This window comes from Cuculus canorus, chromosome 2 (genome assembly GCF_017976375.1).
Source record: "Cuculus canorus isolate bCucCan1 chromosome 2, bCucCan1.pri, whole genome shotgun sequence".
NCBI classification, from domain to species: Eukaryota; Metazoa; Chordata; class Aves; order Cuculiformes; family Cuculidae; genus Cuculus; species Cuculus canorus.
Genome location: NC_071402.1, coordinates 104,666,801 through 104,685,549, shown reverse-complemented (window position 1 = coordinate 104,685,549; position 18,749 = coordinate 104,666,801). Strand labels below are relative to the sequence as shown.

Sequence of the window (18,749 nt, the reverse complement as noted above, 5' to 3'; positions counted from 1 at the left end):
GAGCACTTTGAGGAGAACTTCAGTGAGGAGCAGCACAAAAGAGTTTGCTGAAGGTCAGGCATCATTGGAGAACATAGAGGTTGCTATGGTCAAATGCTGAACCAACATGAAATAAACGAAACAGAAGCTAACAATTGTGAATGGCAACCTTTTGGGAAAGTGATGCCCCGAGGATCAATTCAAAGACTGATTTTGCCACCATAAAAATTAACAAGGAGGAGTAGGGAGGGAAATGTGGCTTCCAGCTCACCCTGCAAAGGGATTGAAACCAGGACAGGGCAGTAACTGATTTTAAACAAGACAACAAAAGAGTCAGAAAAAGGCAGTTCATATCCCAGGTGGATGCATAAATTAAAACTCACTTGCTGTAGAAAAGTACACACAGCAAGATCCACTTTTGGTGGATACGTTTCTGAGGTCCTCAGCATATTTTCTGAAGGCAAACCATGGCCAAGTGAGCCTGGGTTGTATACAACGTCTCGAGGGACTGATAAGGCTGTGTGTGGTTAGCTTGCAAACTGTTAGTCCTGCAATGAGCAGCACTGAAAAAACAGGGTTTGCGGATACTGCCATCCCATACAACAAATCTCTAACAAACTGCAGCTGGTTCCGCTCCATCCTTTTGTGCTTGCAAATGACTAACCACCCTCCAAACACAGCATACTGCTGCTAAAGGCTAGAGACTGTACTTCATTTACTGCTCTTCTCTTTGGCAAACAGCGCCAGGTATCACAATGAGTCTTTTATTTGGCACTATGGCTACTGCAGACATTGACTCAGCGTATATAAATTACAGAACAGCCCTGGAGTGCCTGAATGTCTTTTGCTCACAGACAGCCTGTGCTAGAACGGACCCAGTATTTATTAATCAGCAGTTTTGATCCCCAGGCCTCAGAGATTTCAGAATGACCCTAAAAATGAGGGACATTCTTCAAATCACACAAGGACAACATCAGTGTTTGCCCCATAGCAGAGCCCGAAGAAATCCACTGATGGAAACAGCACTTTGGTACAGCAGTTGCCAAGTTCTGCTCCCTTACTGCTGCAGCTTTTTTGCATCACATTGTTGTTTCATTACAGGGCGGCTAGTTTGGACATAAATGCCTTGGTGATAACATTATGCTGTCTAGGAGCATTTTGAAGAATAGTTAAGATTTGCACAGGTTTAAGACAAAGTAACTGCTTACTGTGACATATAAGGTATCTAGGAACTATGTGGTGAAATATAAAGACTTAAAGAGACAAGTAAGTAAACAAATACATTACATACTGTCAGATCTCCGCATTAGTAACTGAGTTTTAGCCGATCTGGCAGTCTGCTTACCTTTGCAATCTGCACACACCAGTTGAGAAGATACTGGGAGCCTATGTTGTCCTTGTGCTCTCGGATGTAATCAAGAAGGCAGCCGTAAGGCATCAGCTGTGTGATGAGCTGAACAGTAGAAGTGAGGCAGATACCCAACAAGCGGCACACATGAGGATTGTCAACGCTAGCCATCACGTATGCTTCCTGAAAAGAAAGGAAAAAAAGCAATGTTAAACACTTCCTTTGGCATGACAGAAATGTTTTGAGGCAGTTTAAAGTAAGTTTGTCATTCAATAGGTTGCTAAAATACTGTATGCAAACTCTGTGTCTCATATCACATACAGAATGCTTGTATTACCCACTGCATGGACCGATTTTTTTCTACTCTGTGGAAGGTCCAGATTTTGGAGGCACTGCTGAGAAGCCACAGAAGAGCCAGTCTCCCACTACTGGTACACCAAGAAAACACTGAACATAAAACCCTAGGTACAAAAACTTACAGACCTAGGAGGAATTAATAAATTGAATATCATCTGGAAGCTGATGAGATTTCATTCTGAGCAAGGGCAACGCATCTTGTGAATATGTGTCATATGACCTTTTTCCTTCACAAATCTTTTCACAAAACTGACTGGAAATCACTACTTTTGACACTTCTGCCTCTCTGTCAGACCGATAGAAACCCAGAAAGTGAAAAGTTGTGAAATAGGATGGGACTGACAATTTGACACTTTAGGGATAACTCTTTTTTGACAGCACTGTTCTTCAGTCCAATTCAAACCAAACAGGTCAATAATTAGTTCATCTCTTCAGAAGCCTGAGTAGGTGTCTTACTTTAAGCAACACTAGTGAAAATATAGTCCCCAATTGGAAAAGCTGTTTTAGACTCATATAGCAATGTAAATGACACCAGGAAGGTATTTATAATGCGAGAGCCCAAGCACAATAAACCCTCCCGTCAACTGGAATTTTGAGTTTGACTTCCATAAATACGTGAAAAACTCTTCTTGCAAGCCTGGGTTCACCCTGTGTAGCTTTAGGTACCCATCTAAGATACCTCCTCTTCCTTTGCTCTTGAGAGGCCCCTTCAGAGACTGCTGCAGTATGCTCCAGAAACAGCAAATTGATCCTCTAACACGACTACGGAGTAAGCCCCCAATTTCATGGGTTTTGAATGCAAAAACTACTTGCAGATTTAAATTTGAGATCTATATTTGTACTGACATCCACTGTCAAGTGACAGCTCAGAGGATGTATTCCAATAGGGGGAAAAATAGAGCTGAAGTTTTTTATAAAATTGACTGTGTGTGATTTATAGTATTTCACTTCTAGACATTTTACAGCCATATGATTCAAAATGATCACAATGGGAAATAAATGGGAATTTTTCCATGCAGTGAGCTTTTAGGTCAACATCTTAACTCAGCATCTGAAGTGACACCAGTTAATCATCCCTCGGCAATTCAACATTAGGCTTGCAGCTCCCCAAAGCCTAAAATAATAGTCAGACCACTATTGTGGCATGGAAAGGAGCCAATCTGCACTTTCTAAGAGCTTACAAAAGACATACCACAGCACTTTACTCATCTTCTAATAAACTTTCCACAGATGTCACATAGCTATGTAGCTGCTATGAACTATTATCGAAGTCAATAAAGCAATGACGTTCAAGAAATAAGCCGCCCCAATTCTTAGGCAATACTTTCTGGCCTTGGTGCTGTTGTTTGACATGTCAGCCTAAGCGAAAAGTGACGTAATGCAGTTTCTTCTGAGGTGCCAATTCCGCATCTGCTATCTGTTTCTTGGAGCCTGTAGGATGAAAGTGTCCCCAAGGCAGCCAGGTTAAAGATCATCTCTGGCAAAACTGGGTAAATGCTCCTCAACCTACTGCAGAATGTGAGCAGGGCACAGAAAATCAACCCTCTGTCACAAACAGCATTGTTTCTGTGAGCTAGCTTGAGAAAAGATAAAAGCAAGAATACAATCTGCTGCTCAATTACTTAGATATTTGCGGCAGCGTTTTTTTACAGAAACTTGTGAGTCCACTATGTGATGCTCAGACTGAAACATACTCATCTCCCTATGCTTCCAAAATGAGCTGTTATGCCGACGAAGGGCCTCAGTTCCTCGCCTAGCTTCCTGTTAGGATTCAGATCCATATTGTATTCATTTCAGTGGGAGGAGGGGTGAGATCTGCAGAGTCAGAGCTGTTCTCACTGTCCATCTGCCGTGCAGCCCGTGCAGGGCTGACCTGGGGGCTGAGAACTGGGATGCTGAAAGAGCACGGTGGGCGTACCGGCCACACAGCTTTCAGAAAGCATCCAGGCTTTGACACCGCTGGTTACGTTTGATACTGCAAAGTAAAACAGGCCACTGCCTCCTTGCAGGCAGCAGAAGGGAGCTATTGTGTGGTCATGGGTCTCTCTAAGTAGCCTAGGACATTAAAGTGGGCCTTTGTTTCAACTGTTTATCTTGGAAATCTCTGTGGTACACTCTGACCTGCTCCAAGTATGTTTGGTATTCAACAACAATCTTCTGAATTAGCCCTACCCTAATAAAGCCAGTGAGCGCTTGCCTGGATTACATGAGCAAAAGCTGCGATGCTTGTTCTATACCTAGCATGTTTCTGTAAGACAAATCATCTTTAATTGGACAATATTATCTCTGAGGTTTCAGCTGCCTTGAAAAATTGTCTGTGTAGCAAAAATCTGTTTTGAGAGGAGCTTTTGGAGTGATCCCTCCAACTTCTTTCACAGGTTTTGTATTTTTAAAATTTTCCTCTGAAATATAAAATTAATCCCATCAGCCAAATCAACAAAAAATGAACAGGACTGAAAAAAGCAAGAGCTTTTTTTAAACATTCTAGTACAACAGAAAAGAAAAGATCATGTGGCGGTATGATAGAGAAACTTCTTTGAAAAGAGAAAGCACTTTGGTATCACTGAAGACTGCACAGTCCCTGCATCTACTGCTCTATAGTGTGAATATCTTGATCTGCTGAAGGCAGGATGCAGTACTGTAGGCTTATTCACTAACCCTTCTTTCAGTATACAGTATTTAATGCATTTAAGTCCAAAGCATCCTTTGTGAAGAGTATATTATGCTCCTTATCACTGTGAAGAGAGAAACAAGAGGCAGAGCTCAAGGCAGGCAGCTGAGCAGCATCTTTGCCAGCTCCTCAAGGCAGGGAACACCAGTGAAGGGAGGGACTCCTTCCTACTTGCACGCAGGCAATCAGGATGGATTTTGCTTCAGGTACAGGTTCTGAGATGGCCTGTTCTTTTGCATTGCTGCAATACAGGTATCATATCATATGGTCCATAACACACGATCTGTTGAAGTAACGTTTTGGAATAATACTGTTTAATCAGGGTAATTAGAAAAATGCAGTGTGCTTTATCATCATCAGCAGCACAGGTAGGTTTGTTCACAGCCATTATCCTGACAGTTCTCACTGAGACCTGGCCTTTTATTAGGATCTTCGCCAGCTTGAACCATTTGAGATGAGCCTTCTTATGTGAGGTGTCATTTGCTGTCCAAAGCTGGATTTTTTTTTTCAATATAAATTTCCTGCTAAAGTGGTTTGGTTCCTACCAAAATAAAAAAATCCAGTTTTGTCCATGGCTGAAGGACCACTGAGTCCATACAAACAGGCTGTCCCAGGCTGTGGACCTACACCTCACAGGTCGATTTGGGATGTAGAAGGGACACGCACCCTGTCCCTGTAAACAAGCACTTGATAGATGAGACCCTGTCAAATCCAGAGTCCAATTCCAACCTATGCTTTTTAGAGGGATGCTCCTGCAAGTATAGCAACACAAAGCTTGAAGACTTAATCTGTACCAAAAACACTGCGTTGCCTGGGGAGTTCCTGAGCTGAGCAGTCCTCCAGAGCGACCCAGCAGGCTCCAGCTCAGGGCTTGAAGGGCTGAAGAAGACACACACATGCAACGTGTTTTTTGTTGCTGAGGACTGAACCACAGCACAGGAGAGCTGAACTGAACACATACTGACCATGTGAGTGCTCCTTTCTGCACTCAGCATTTTCCTTTCCTTGTATATAAATATATATCCTTCATACTTCACATTACAGGGTTTCAGATCTAGTAACAGAGTGCAGATTTTTAGGTATTCCAAATCCAGGGATCTTTGTAGTTAGGACTTTGGCTCACTCATTGTAAACTCACACATTTATAAACTCCTAAAACAGTATCCCATAGTCTTTTTCTGTTTTCTGAAATAATGAGCTGCAGAATAATAGAACAGAATTAAAGAACCGTTTAGGTTGGAAAAGACCTTTTGGAGCACCAAGTTGAACTGTAAACCTAGCCCTGCAAAATTCAACGCTAAGCACCACATTTACATGTCTTTTAAACAGCTCCAGGAACGTGACTCCATCACTTCCCTGGGCAGCCTGTTTCAATGCTTGATAACCCTTTCAGTGAAATAATTTTTCCTAATATCCAATCTAACCCTCCTTTGGTGCAACTTGAAGCCATTTCCTCTTGTCCTGTTGCTTCTCACTTAGGGGTAGAGCTGGGCAACCACCTCACTACAACCTCCTTTCAAGTAGTCGTAGAGAGAGATAAGGTCTCCCCTCAGTCTTCTCCAGACTAAACAACCCCAGTTCCCTCAGCCGCTCCTCGTAAGACTTGTGCTCCAGCCCCTCCACCAGCTTTGTCGCCCCTCTCTGGACATGCTCCAGCACACAATATTATATATCCAAGCAAGAGAATAAAATTCCCATGCCCATTTTGGGAAGCAAGATAATTTCTTGCTCTCCATGGCAGAGAAATCAGACATCTGGGATATTTTTTCTTTTGCATTTATAGATAATTTAATCCTATGTAACCAAGCAACTAGCTTATGACAATCTGAAATGTCAGGATTCAAAAATCATCAGATACGTTGTTATTGGTTGCATATCTACTGCCATACTGGCAACGAATGCCACTGTTTAAAGCCTGAAACATCAGAATAAAGGAAACAGAATTAGTTGTAAATGTATGGTTCTGACTTCTTCTCAGGTTGCTACCCCACAAGTATAACATCAGTATTTGCATTGCAAGTTAGAGATTTATGGGAATTTCAAAACCACTGCACAGGTTGGGCTGCAAAGCCCAGAACTTTTAGTGGGAGAATACAGTTTAGGGTGCAAAATATTTCTTCTCACACAAAATCCTGAAATCCCTTTAGTTGTTACAGAGGAAAATCCACAGACCACTGAGAACTTGACAAAAAAACCATGAAAACTTACATCAAGTATTTCCTTGTTGGCTTTTGGTGATGTAGCCTCTCTCAACTCTTTAATAGCAACAGGAATTTTAACCTTCTCCCCTTCTGGGATCCAAAGTCCCTACCAAAAAGAAGTTCAAAGAGTTATTCAGGCTAATATCTAACAGGTTAATTCTCACAATTACATATACATTTTATGTCTTCTGAGTAGATTTAAATATTCAGAGCAATGGGAAGACATGGCAGACAATATGCAAAACCTTGCGGGTGTTAACAAAACTGTGTTGATGGAATGAGTGGTATGGCTCTTTCAATCACCTCCACTGTATTTTTTTGAAAAATGTTCATTACCATCCCTGTATAAATAGTCCAAGAGATGCATAAACAGCACTTTTTCATGGAAACAAGGTGGCATCTATACTGTACAAATAATCCAGTCCTCAACATATCTAGTGTCAGGCAGGTTTATGTCTGACTGGTTTAGTGCTCTACATTTACAGTGCCAGGAGGCCACTTAGGCAGTAGGGGAATGGCGTGGCACTGTGAGGACACTCTGCTCAAGTACCCAGCAAGGTAGGTGCACAGTTTCAGAGGTCAATGGGATTTGTGCCCCTGAAGTTTCTAGTCACAGCTGGAAGCCTGCTTCAGAATACAGAGCTTTATAAAGAGGTATATGAATCTATATATATCATATTTCAGTACCACAGGAAAAGACTGAAACATTCATCCTGAATAAAAGGAGGAGCACAGGAAAGTAGAACTTGGTGAAGAAGAAACACAGTGGATAAACAAATGCCAAGAGAAAAAATACTGTATGGAGTTACACAACTGAAGATCTGTAGATACTTCCACACATCAGAGTGAGTTCTACTGGAACAGTGACTGAGGATTATAAAAACAAGACCCCAGATCACATAGAAAAATGGCTTAAGCACCGAGATGATCAAAGTGCATTTTTTTATTTTCCTAATATTCACAACAGTGTGTAGTTGGCTGTGGTAGCTTTTAAGCAGAGATCTTCCTCCTTAAGTTTCAGCATTATAGCTTTGACAACAACTGATGTAAAACTTCTCATGTTACCCAACTCATAACTCAACTTGAGAAGTTTTACATCAGTTGTTGTATAAATAGTCCTGTATATAGTTCCTTGAGGAAGCTAATGATAGTTGAGTTGCCATCTCTCTAGCATTCCACATATACATGCTATAAAACCTAGTTTAAAAAAAAAAATCTATGCAATTATTTTCATCTACAAAATCTACAGCTCCCAGTTCATGCTTTGTTTGGGTGGCTTCTGCATGAGGGAGCAAGATGAAAAGAGGAAAAGAAATATCGTGATCTTACCTTATAAACAGTACCAAAAGCTCCAGAGCCTAAAACCTTGACCTTTTTAAATTCTGTTTCCTTTAAAATTCTCAGATGAGCCTGGTTTGGTGCCTCCCCACTGGGTGTCAGTGGTTCGACAAGCTGGCACAGAGAGAAGAAGATGTTAGAAGGATACAGTCTAGGAGGACAGCAAACAGCACACTTTGGGGAAGCAAATTCTTCCTTTAAAATAATAAACATTTTATTCCACGTGAACTTTACGGGAGGACAGCTGAACTCTGATTTGCAGCAATAAATATCTAAAGTTGCTCTGATTTTCAGAAGTAAAATCAATCACAGAGTGGTGACTGCCATTTTGAAGGAGAATGAAGGAATACTACTGTGCAAATGAACGCTTTGACTTCAAAACCTTAAAACACATGACATGAAGAACAATGTAATTACCACAGATCCTAAAGAAGAAAATGAATATTCATTTTTTCGAACTTGAGAATAAACTATAAAAGTTTTAAATAATGAGCAAGAATCACCTGCAACCTTTCAGGTCTGCTCTTGTTTAACTGGATCAAAGTCCCACGGTACCAGTGGCTCCCCTAGACAGCAGCAATTGAAACTCTGAGAGCGATTCTTTTCTCAATAAAAAGGAATGTTGACTAGACTACCAATGTTTTTAAAATTTGATGTAAGCCTTATTGCAAACAGCAGTAAAGCCCTCCAAACAGCGATATTTAACACTTTTTTGATGCATAAGTCAGCTTTTTCCCTTAGTGATTTTTCTCTTTTCCTTTGAATAATACTGTATTTAGCTAGACAGAACCTGATTTTCACAGACCAGAAACCTTTACATTATGATGAAATAGCCTCATCTGGAGAGGTCCAGAGGGTACAATGTGAACTGAGCACAAACTAAATTCTACTATCACAATTGTATGGAAAACACTGTTAGTGAGTACATTCAAAAGCAGGATAGCTTTTTTTAAAGGATTTTAGCAGCTGACTCTGCAAAGCCAGCAACCACTGAAGGAAGCTGCAACTGGGCTTTCAGCAGAATGCTAAATACAATTTGCTAATTATTTACTAATTGGACTAGAAAGAGAAAAGGGCTAATCATAAAAGAGCGGCTTTAATCCAGAACAATGAATTTTGCTATTTTATATGTGAGGTACTCAGACAGTGATGCTGTAACACACACAAAACCATACAGAAAACAAAAAGTAGTGTAGAAACCTTGCTCCTGCCCAGCAGGGTGAACCATTCACTTTGATGGCATTGTGGGTTTTTTGTGCTAAAAACAAATCAAAGGCAAGACACAAACACCTCCTCAATTCCTTTCCCTCCTCTCCCTTCTCTCTTGCTTTTTTTTTTTTCTTTTTTTTTCCTCAGGATCAGACATATGTTGTATCATGGCAGTAAAATTTTCAAAAGCATCCAAACTGCCACAGTAGCCCCAAGGCTTGTCTAGTGGGAGAAACAATTTGAGGTTCAGGGTTTACACAGCAGGGTCATATAAATCAGCAATCACATTGCACCTCACCCTGAAGGTGCAGTTTTTTCTGAGTACACAATCTCAATGATTTTCATTGGGATTTAGACATCTAAATCCCTTAAACCTTTGAAAATTATATCCAGAGGGAAAAGATGTGAGATTAAGTGGGAAGGCGTTAGATGCACACCTCTTTTCTGACTAGCACAGGAGATGCCGTGCTGGCCAACCCAAGGGCTTGATGAGTTAGAAGGTAGATACACAGTGCTTTAATTCTCTGGTAGGAGGAGGCTGGCATCCATTGCCCCAGATAAAGCAGCCGTTGCTGCAGTTGTGCTGGTGGCACTCACCTCCCTCTCCTGCAGCAGCCGGCGCAGGGTCCGCTTTCTGACGATGTGGCGTCTCCGCAAGTAAAGGCCAATGCCCAAGCCGACTACCACCAGGCATAGGAGACCTCCAACAACGCCAGCTGCGATAGATGGGATTTTAGAGCTGCAAGACAGGAGGGAGTGCAGAAAGAGAAAAAAATGCTTATGTGTAAGATTTAGAAAATAAACCCTACAAAGATTGCACAAAGCCTTGGGTTTTATCAAATACATGCTCTGAACATCCACTTAAGCCTATCTGACATATGAGGTATCTTGGGCATTTGTATTTTGAAGTTCCTCAGGCAGTGGTTGTAGTTATTGGTTTTATTCTCCAAGAAAAAGTGAAAGATCAACAGAACTGAGCTGGTATGACACCATCCTGACTTTTATTATGCTTGGCAGGGAAGATTTCCGCTCTACTGTTCAGTCATCTCCTCCTCCTTCTCCCAATTGTCTGTTCAGCTACCATCTTTGTGCTATTTGCTTTGCTGGGTTTCTACTTTTGCCTCATATTTACAAAGCCTCCTTTAACAAATCAAAGCACTTTTATTTCTCTTTTGAATCTGCTTCTATGGAATGTGGCAGGAACTGAGCCTTGCAGAGAGATGGGCCTGCTCACATACACTGGTGATTTTAACATGGCAAAGCAAGAGGGAATTAAAAAAGGCTCACCAGACAGACAAGGTATTGACAACTTTGTATGCTTTCTTTTCAAAGCAAGGTGGAAATTACATTGATAGTCTGTCCAGGGAGGCAGACTGAGAGGAGGTTGAAAATGTTCTTTATATCCCATTCCTCACTTTAGATTTTTTTTTTTTTTTTAATTTTCATTACTTGTTAATGACTAGGGTAAAACCTGCTAAAGGTCTTCATTTTTCTCTCAAACTTGCAAGTGAGTAACTGATCCTCATGGCTTAAGCAAGGGGATTTCTCCTCCCTCTGACAAACCCATGGGGGACATCAGCATCAAATCTTTGATGCCTCTATATGCCAGCCATGGGTAGCATGCATATGATCAGATACACAAAGCATGTGAAGAGGAGGTGATATGAAGATGGCATATGCAACTGTGATAGTAGCAATGGAACTGCCTTCTCACCATTGGTGGGGTGGGCATGCTGTAAGGGTCATGATGTATTTCAAATCATTAGCCCTCCTTCCCAAGTACAAAATGTCTGAGGCCAGGTATTCTATGAATCATCCACATTGTATGTATGTGCACATTGCTCCCTGTTTATTAGAGCCTGGGTCATTTAAAATTTAAGTTGAAAAGGAAAATCTGTTTTCCAAAGTTGTTTTTTTGGTCTACGCTTAGAGATCCATCACGGTTCCTTCTACGTTGCCCCAGGGATTACTATTAAATAGGGTCACTTTTTAACAGTACTTCTGAGCTGAATTCGTCTTGCCATCACATGACTTCATGGCCAGAAACTAAATCCCTCTCTCTTAGTCAGAAAAGCCTGTTTACTTGTTGCACGACTTTGAGCCAGTCACGAGACCAAACAGTGCAAGGTAAGATCTAGTGCAAAGAATGAATGCCCATCTGTGCTCAAAGTTGTTGGAAATGTACAGATCATGGGGCTGGAAAAGAACCCCTGGGTCTCTGAGACTAATCCCCTGTAATGCAGGTAACCATATCAATCCAAAACATTATCCTTCTCTCTGCCACTAGCCCTTAATCCATTTTTTTTCCAGCTCCTCCCTTTGTTCTTCAGTAACGGATCCCAGGTCTCACCTTAAAAAACAAGCTAAGCGTAACAAGGTTTTGGATTCTTGCACCAATAAGACTATTTCTCACTTATTTAAATTACTATCTTCAAATCATAAACATCTTTATCAATGACCTGGATGAAGGTACGGAGTGCACCCTTAGCAAGTTTGCAGATGACACTAAGCTGGGTGGAAGCGTGGATCTGATGGAGGGTAGGGAGGCTCTGCAAAGGGATTTGAACAGGCTGGACCAATGGGCTGAGACCAATGGCATGAGGTTTAACAAGGCCAAATGCTGCATCCTGCACTTGGGGCACAACAACCCTGTGTAGTGCTACAGACTAGGAGAAGTCTGGCTAGAAAGCTGCCTAGAGGAGAAGGCCCTGGGGGTGTTGGTTGACAGCTGACTGAACATGAGCCAGCAGTGTGCCCAGGTGGCCAAGAAGGCCAATGGCATCTTGGCTTGTATCAGAAACAGCGTGACCAGCAGGTCCAGGGAGGTTATTCTCCCTCTGTACTCAGCACTGGTGAGACCACACGTTGAACCCTATGTTCAGTTCTGGGCCCCTGACCACAAGAAGGATGTTGAGGCTCTGGAGCATGTCCAGAGAAGAGCAACGAAGCTGGTGAGGGGGCTGGAGAACAAGTCTTACGAGAAGGAGGCTGAGAGAGCTGGGGTTGTTTAGCCTGGAGAAGAGGAGGCTGAGGGGAGCCCTTGTCGCTCTCTACAACTACCTGAAAGGAGGTTGTGGAGAGGAGGGAGCTGGCCTCTTCTCCCAAGTGACAGGGGACCGGACAAGGGGGAATGGCCTCAAGCTGCGCCAGGGGAGGTTCAGGCTGGACATCAAGAAAAAAAAATTTCACAGAAAGGGTCATTGGGCACTGGAACAGTCTGCCCAGGGAGGCGGTTGAGTCACCTTCCCTGGAGGTGTTTAAAGGATGTGTGGATGAGGTGCTGAGGGGCATGGTTTAAGGATTGATAGGAATGGTTGATCTCGATGATCCAGTGTGTCCTTTCCAACCTAGTGATTCTACAATTCTATGATTTTTATAGGTCAGCGATTGGTCTAAATCTGTCCCTTTCCTGTCCAAAGCTGAAGACCTGACTTTAGTCCTAGTCTTGTAGTGTCCAGCATGGAAAGGTAAACACGCATGCCTTCTTTCCAGTTCTGTCGTTAATTGTAGCAGACTATACACTCACCCGTTTGGACAGCCTTCAAGACCTGGCCCTTTGCACCTGTGAAAACAAATGAATGTTACAAATGCATTAGCTCTGGCATATATACTTCTATAATTACAACTAAGAGGAGTGCTACTGATCGAAAAGTTCATGTTTCAGAGCAGTCTAAATATCAACATAGGAATTTATAGTAGTCATACACTCTATTAAATAACAGCCAATGGCCTTGCTCCAAAATCTTTAATCTAGAGGCATGGTTATGTTGCGTACTCAGTTTAGGGAATATTTTAAAACAACATTCTATCATATGGTAGAATGCAGGGAGGACATCAATAGACTTGGATTCCCTGGCTCTGCGTGAACATCTGTGATAGCATGGAAACTCAGGGCTGACTGTGGAGGATAGATGTAGCTTCTCCCCTGCACAGGGGCAGAAAGCCACATGGAAATATGTCACTGCGGACCCTCCTGCATAATCCTTGTTTCCTGATAAGTAAAAGATGCCAATTCCCAGACTTTCTATTGCAATGGAAAATTTCGGTAGCAGATACACACTTTCATCAGAAAATATGATTTGACAGCACTCCCTTCGGCTATAGTCTGTTGTTGCATGTCTATGACAGTTTTCTTTCAGAATCTAAGGTCTTACATTACTGGTAATGTAAAGAGGTACGACAGTTATCCAGAGAGCCAGAAACTCTACTAGCAAGACATTCACCCTCCATTTGAGTTTAAAATGCCCAAAATTCATTTTGGCAGCCCAATGCAAAAAAACAACACAGATGAAAACATAGTAACTGCATTCACTTGATGGTCTAACAGGCGTGAGAGGCACCAGGCATTCCCTAAGTGCTGCTAGGCTACAAGATGTATGCTCTTCATGGGAATTGTGGTCTTTGTGGTGTCTACTGAGGAAGGAGAGCATTACAGAGAGGGTTACATCACCTCTGAAAAACAGAGCATATCAAGGAGAGAAGTCCAGTTTGTGGTATCCGCTCCCTGCGCTGACTTAAAGAAAACGGATCATCCCAAAACAATTCCAGAGGAGGTCAAGTAGGGGGTAAGGAGTGAGCCTATGCCAGGAAAACTGCTCTGCATTCCCCCTCACTGAGAGGAGGAACCAGAAAAATTTCAAAATGGCAGGTAGAGTTGCAGATCTTATCTCACAACTTGATCTATGTTGAGGGGAGGAAGAGGTGAAGTAACTATTTGTTTTATTGGGGTTTTGTTTGTTTGTTTGTTTTCATTACTCTGATCTTCCCTTGTGTATTTGCCTTGTTTCTGGGTCAACACAGTGCTCAAAGACCCAGCATCTGGAAGGTCTTGTGAGTTCACTGGGCTCCCATGCAAAAATGTGCATCTCGGTGTCCTGGACATGCTGGAAGTGCTGTGCGTACCGGTTCCCGGATCCCAGGTGTTCAGCTTTGTTAGTGTTTCCTGTTTGCTTACGGTTTGGCTTGTTTGCTCAGTTTTGTAATTAAGTACAGAGAGGTTGCACTTGCAGAGCAGAACCACCGGCTTGCTTACGGTCACAAGAGAAGTATCTCAGTTTGCACCAGGCTTTTCTCTTTGTGTGCTCAACAGAAAACAGATCTAGGACTCCAAACCTCACTCCATCACCCTCTACCACTCGGATATGAATTTCTACATGCTAATGCAACAAAGCACGTGTAGCTTCTCCTGCTAGGATGTTAAATTAAAAGACCTCACTTTATTTCAGAATGTGACTGCGGTCCCTCAAATTATCTCCTCCTAAAATTTCTGGTTTGCCATGCTACATTATGACAGCACATCCTTGATGCATATCCTGACAGCAAAATAAACTGGCTGAGGGGATAGTACCTACAGTCTGAGCAGTGACAAACTAGTTATTTTCCTACACCAGAAAGCAGAAGCAGGAGAAGTGAAGATTTTCATCTGTCTCCTTCTTTTTAAAAATTATTTCCCACACAAATCCAGCAATATCAAGTCTAATAGGATACAGTGAAAGAGGTGTTTGGAAAGAAAATGACAGATCAGCTGTGCTTTTCAAATCCCATGTGATTTTCTGATTAATTTCACAAGTTGAAGAAGAAACAATTTCTATGACAAACGTCCACCTAGGACTAAATGTAACTATGTTTCTTAATGTGGAATTTTATGATGACACCCAACATAAGTAACTCAGGTTTTGTGGAATCTAAACAATCACTTTTTCCATTCCTAAATCATTTCTCTTCTGCTTACAGAAACCAAAACGAGACATGTGACCTTGTGTTATGAACTGCCTCAAGATCTTACAGATATATCAGATGGAATGTAGCAGGGTTTGTAGTCTCTGAAATATTTTTCTACTTATTGGAAAATTAGTGCTGTGTAAAATCCCTAAAAACTAATGCATCCTGAATTCAGCATTTCATCTGTCTACATAAATATTACTCATCCCAGTGCAGACACACCTATTTATTTCCCAAATCCATTAATAGTTAAGCAACTTTCTCCTCAACCCACAGCTCCTAATTTGATATAATACAGCCAGGTTGTTATGATTTATGCCTTTTCAGAGGGAACTCACACTGTAACACCTTAAGTTACTCAACAGTTGTAAAAGAAACAGAAAACCACCGGGCTTTTTAAAGCCCTACAAGAACTTTCCTCTGGCCTTTCTATCTCATTAACCTTAAAACTGTGATAAAGGCATCATATTTGTGCTGTGCTGCTCCAATCTTGCCTCTTAGACCCCTTGGCTGCTTTCTCATTCTCCTCTAAAATGCCCAGGCACTTAACATGAAGACTGGTGAGACACGTAGTGTTGGTAGTGACTGTGGAGGCAGGATGCATCAGGCAGCTCTATAAACTACAGTGTTGGCTTGTCTCCCCCCTTGCTCTTCCACCTCAGTGGCTGTGGCTGAATTTAATTCCTGTGCTCTGGGAGAGTGGCAAGGGAAAACAAATCCTTCAAAGCCAAGCAGATTAATTAAGCTAGTGTTTGTCATTAGTTGCTGGAGGTATGAATGCGGTATAGTTCCAGGACTTTTTGGATGCCAATCTCTTTCACGTAGCATTTTCTCAGCTGTACTAGAAGCTGAGCAAAAGGAATCTTGTGTACAAAATTCCCAAGAGATTACAAGAGAAATGGGAGAGAAAGGGTCTTCTGGGCTGAGCAGGAGAAAGCTTCCTCCATTCTGTTTTCCGATGAAGGCTGAAAAACTGACTCAGCAAAGAAAATGAGACTAGGTGGGAATCATCGTGGCAACACAAAAAAAGTAATGCACTACCGGTAAGGACACCTAAAGTAAAAAAAAAAAAGTTCATGACAAAGCTCAGCTGGGAAAAGAAGTGCTCTTTACTTGCAGCGTCTTCAAATAAGGAAAATAGAGCCAGATCTTGGAAACCGTTACTTGCATAACTACTGAAGTCAGCATACTTAATCATGCTGGTAAGATTTTGTGGGCTCTAGCCGTGAAATTGGACAGGGACAGAAATAAAGTTGTTGCTTTTTGTCATGCAAAAATCGCTGAGACTGTGGTTTCTAAGTATGCAAAAAACTTTACAAGACAGATGTTTTCCACCCATTGCTGAATAGGTTCCATTCTGCAGCACAATGAGGGAAAGGCATGAAGAGAAGTAAAAGGCATTACTGATTGATTGTCTACACAGGGACAATGCTGTACCAGACTGCATATTTCCAGATTATGCCTCTGATACTGGCTCTCTACTCATCAATGCCACAGGCCTCAGATGTCCCTGCAGTAAAGCAAACTGAGTAATACTACCTTCTTCCAGCTTTCTTGAGCCCTAAAGAAATCCAGTCTCTTTCTTCTGTCACATTTGGGCATTAACTTGAACATGGCCATTGAGCAAGTCCAACAATATAACTATGGCCAGCTTAGCCCAATCCTTTCATGTAAGAGATGAAACATATACTACTTTTTATGTTCTTTCTTAATAACACAAGGCCAAATACACTGAGCTACATGTTGGGTACTTCTAACCTTAAAAATACCCAGTCCATACCCTACCTCATCACTTTTCAGACTCCTATGGTACACCGAACAACTGCTAAAGCTAGGCAGGAATTGACTTTTCTGATTAATTCTGCTCCAGGCACTTGCTTCTGCACAAAGAGCCACTGCATGGCTTGTAGTTACATCCACATCTGGCAGACTATGTTCTCTGAGTTTGCATTCATTGAGTCTAGTGTTTGATCTCGCTACCGAGGCTACACAGTGGAAAGCCTCGTTCAGATGCAGTTACCCATTATGCTGATCCAGTAATCAGCTCCATTTCCATGTGGACAGGGAAAAGAAGGATATTGGATCACTGTGCCCAGTTTGTATCAGTATTCCCTATTAACATAAATAATAAAGAGCAGAGTTATTAAGATCTCTTTTCAATTGAGAACATTTGTTCTCAGGGGTGTGATGGGAAGCCCCAAAAAGCTTTGCTTACAGTTGTAACAAAACATAGCAGGCATCACTGTAACTCGTGGCAAATCCACACGGTTGTTACAGCTACCAGCTGAAACTAAGAGCACTGAATTTGCTAAGAACAGTAGGAAGGGCCATTACTTGTGTTTTTAACCCTTCATCTTCTTTCTTCCACGAAGGCAGGGGCGTGGCACTCTGCTCTTTAATGACGTGGCAGTTGAATTAGCTCAATGTACATAGAAATGACGGTTGGTCTGAATATAGTGGGAAGCCAACATTTTAACTTCTCTCTTGCAACACATATTGCAGGCATATTACAGAAGGATTTTTGATTGGACAGACCTGCAGGGTACAGAGCAGGGGTCTGTGAACAACAAGACACCAGCCGTGGGCTGTTTTTTCATCTGAAAGCATTGCTGTCTGATTACCAAGTCTCCAACCCCAAAAACCTCTTAACTGCTCATACAATGTCCTTTGAAAGCTAGAAACCAGGAGAGGAGACAAATGCAGTCCTGCTACTTCATGTTGCGTAGGTTAAGTACAGTTGAATTCACAGCTCATTAGAGGTGAAGGTTTAAGCCTGCTCCCAGATGAAGACAAAACCGGTTCATACAGATTTGGTTTATCGTGAAACTCATTAATAAAGCCACACTCAAGAGGCAAGCAAGACTTTAATCTCAGACCAAGTGCTAGCTATGGAAAGAAGGAAAGAAAATCACTGTCATCCCCCACGGGGATTTCCCTCCTAAAGAAAGGTCCAGAAAAAAACGGGCCCCGAGAGCTCAGCATCCACAAGATGTCACTGATGTTCCTCCCAAAAAAAAAGAGCACCTAGCCAGGTGCATCTTTGGTGGGTGAGTTCTGTAAAATTCCAGGAAGTTTCCTATTTAAATTGACAAACAAACCTGTTTCAAATCCCATAAAACATTTTTTATTGCCTTCTGTGTAAAGATGGAGTGTCACTGAACTTTTGTTATTTACAAAGTCCACTGCACTCTGCTTATGTTACCTGTGTACTCCTGACCTCTCTCAGTCCTTGCTATTTTTCCTCAGTGGTTTGAAATGGGACCACAAGGAATAGAAAGAGTCCAAGATGAACTGTCGCGCTATTTCTTTTTCCTTCAGCCTGAGGTTTTACTCACCCCCGGGTACAGTTTGGATGGCAGAGTTGGCAAACAGCGTTTGCATCGGCGTATTTCCAGACGAGGGTGTCATTCTCGCCTAGAACCCCTGCTGGGCAGGATTTCACACAGTGGGGGCCGTCTATGAAGTGGGCACACTTGGTGCAATTGTCAGGGCCCTGCAAAGAGAAACAGCTTCTTTATAATACCCTTACAGGCCTGCTCTGAAGGAAATTCAGAAAATAAATGTCTTTGACTGATGGAAGTTTTCAGCATCATCTGATTGTATCACCTTGCTACCTGATATTCTTGCAGGTACTTCCTCTTGTAGTATGGACTGTATAAAACGCAGGACTAGATGTTTAAACTTAATATTTTCTTGAGCTTCAGTGTGGCTGCTTTTTTTTCCCCTGCCTTCTGCCTGTTTGGAAAGTTGGCATTTTTCATTTAAAATGGAGACTAATTTAATGATGTCTTGATAAAGCATAAGGTGAAAAGCAGAGGACCTGGCTGTTGCTGGGGCAATCTACCATCACATCATTTAAAATGATGGAGTTGGACACCTCCCTGAAGTACTGGCCTCAAATCATTATTTTTCTAGTTTCTCAGTG

General features: G+C 42.0%; 1 protein-coding gene across 2 annotated transcripts in view; it reads right to left on the bottom strand.

Moving 5' to 3' along the window:
- The window catches only part of EGFR (epidermal growth factor receptor), a 161,476-nt gene that overhangs the window by 16,229 nt on the left and 126,498 nt on the right, over positions 1-18,749 (bottom strand). For both annotated transcript variants that reach the window (XM_009568498.2, XM_054058141.1), the window contains exons 15-20: positions 18,160-18,317; positions 12,630-12,665; positions 9,701-9,842; positions 7,886-8,008; positions 6,564-6,662; positions 1,325-1,510 (exon numbers count right to left, since the gene is read on the bottom strand). In XM_009568498.2, coding sequence (XP_009566793.1) covers positions 1,325-1,510; positions 6,564-6,662; positions 7,886-8,008; positions 9,701-9,842; positions 12,630-12,665; positions 18,160-18,317 — 744 coding nt within the window. The remainder of the gene's footprint in view (positions 1-1,324; positions 1,511-6,563; positions 6,663-7,885; positions 8,009-9,700; positions 9,843-12,629; positions 12,666-18,159; positions 18,318-18,749) is intronic.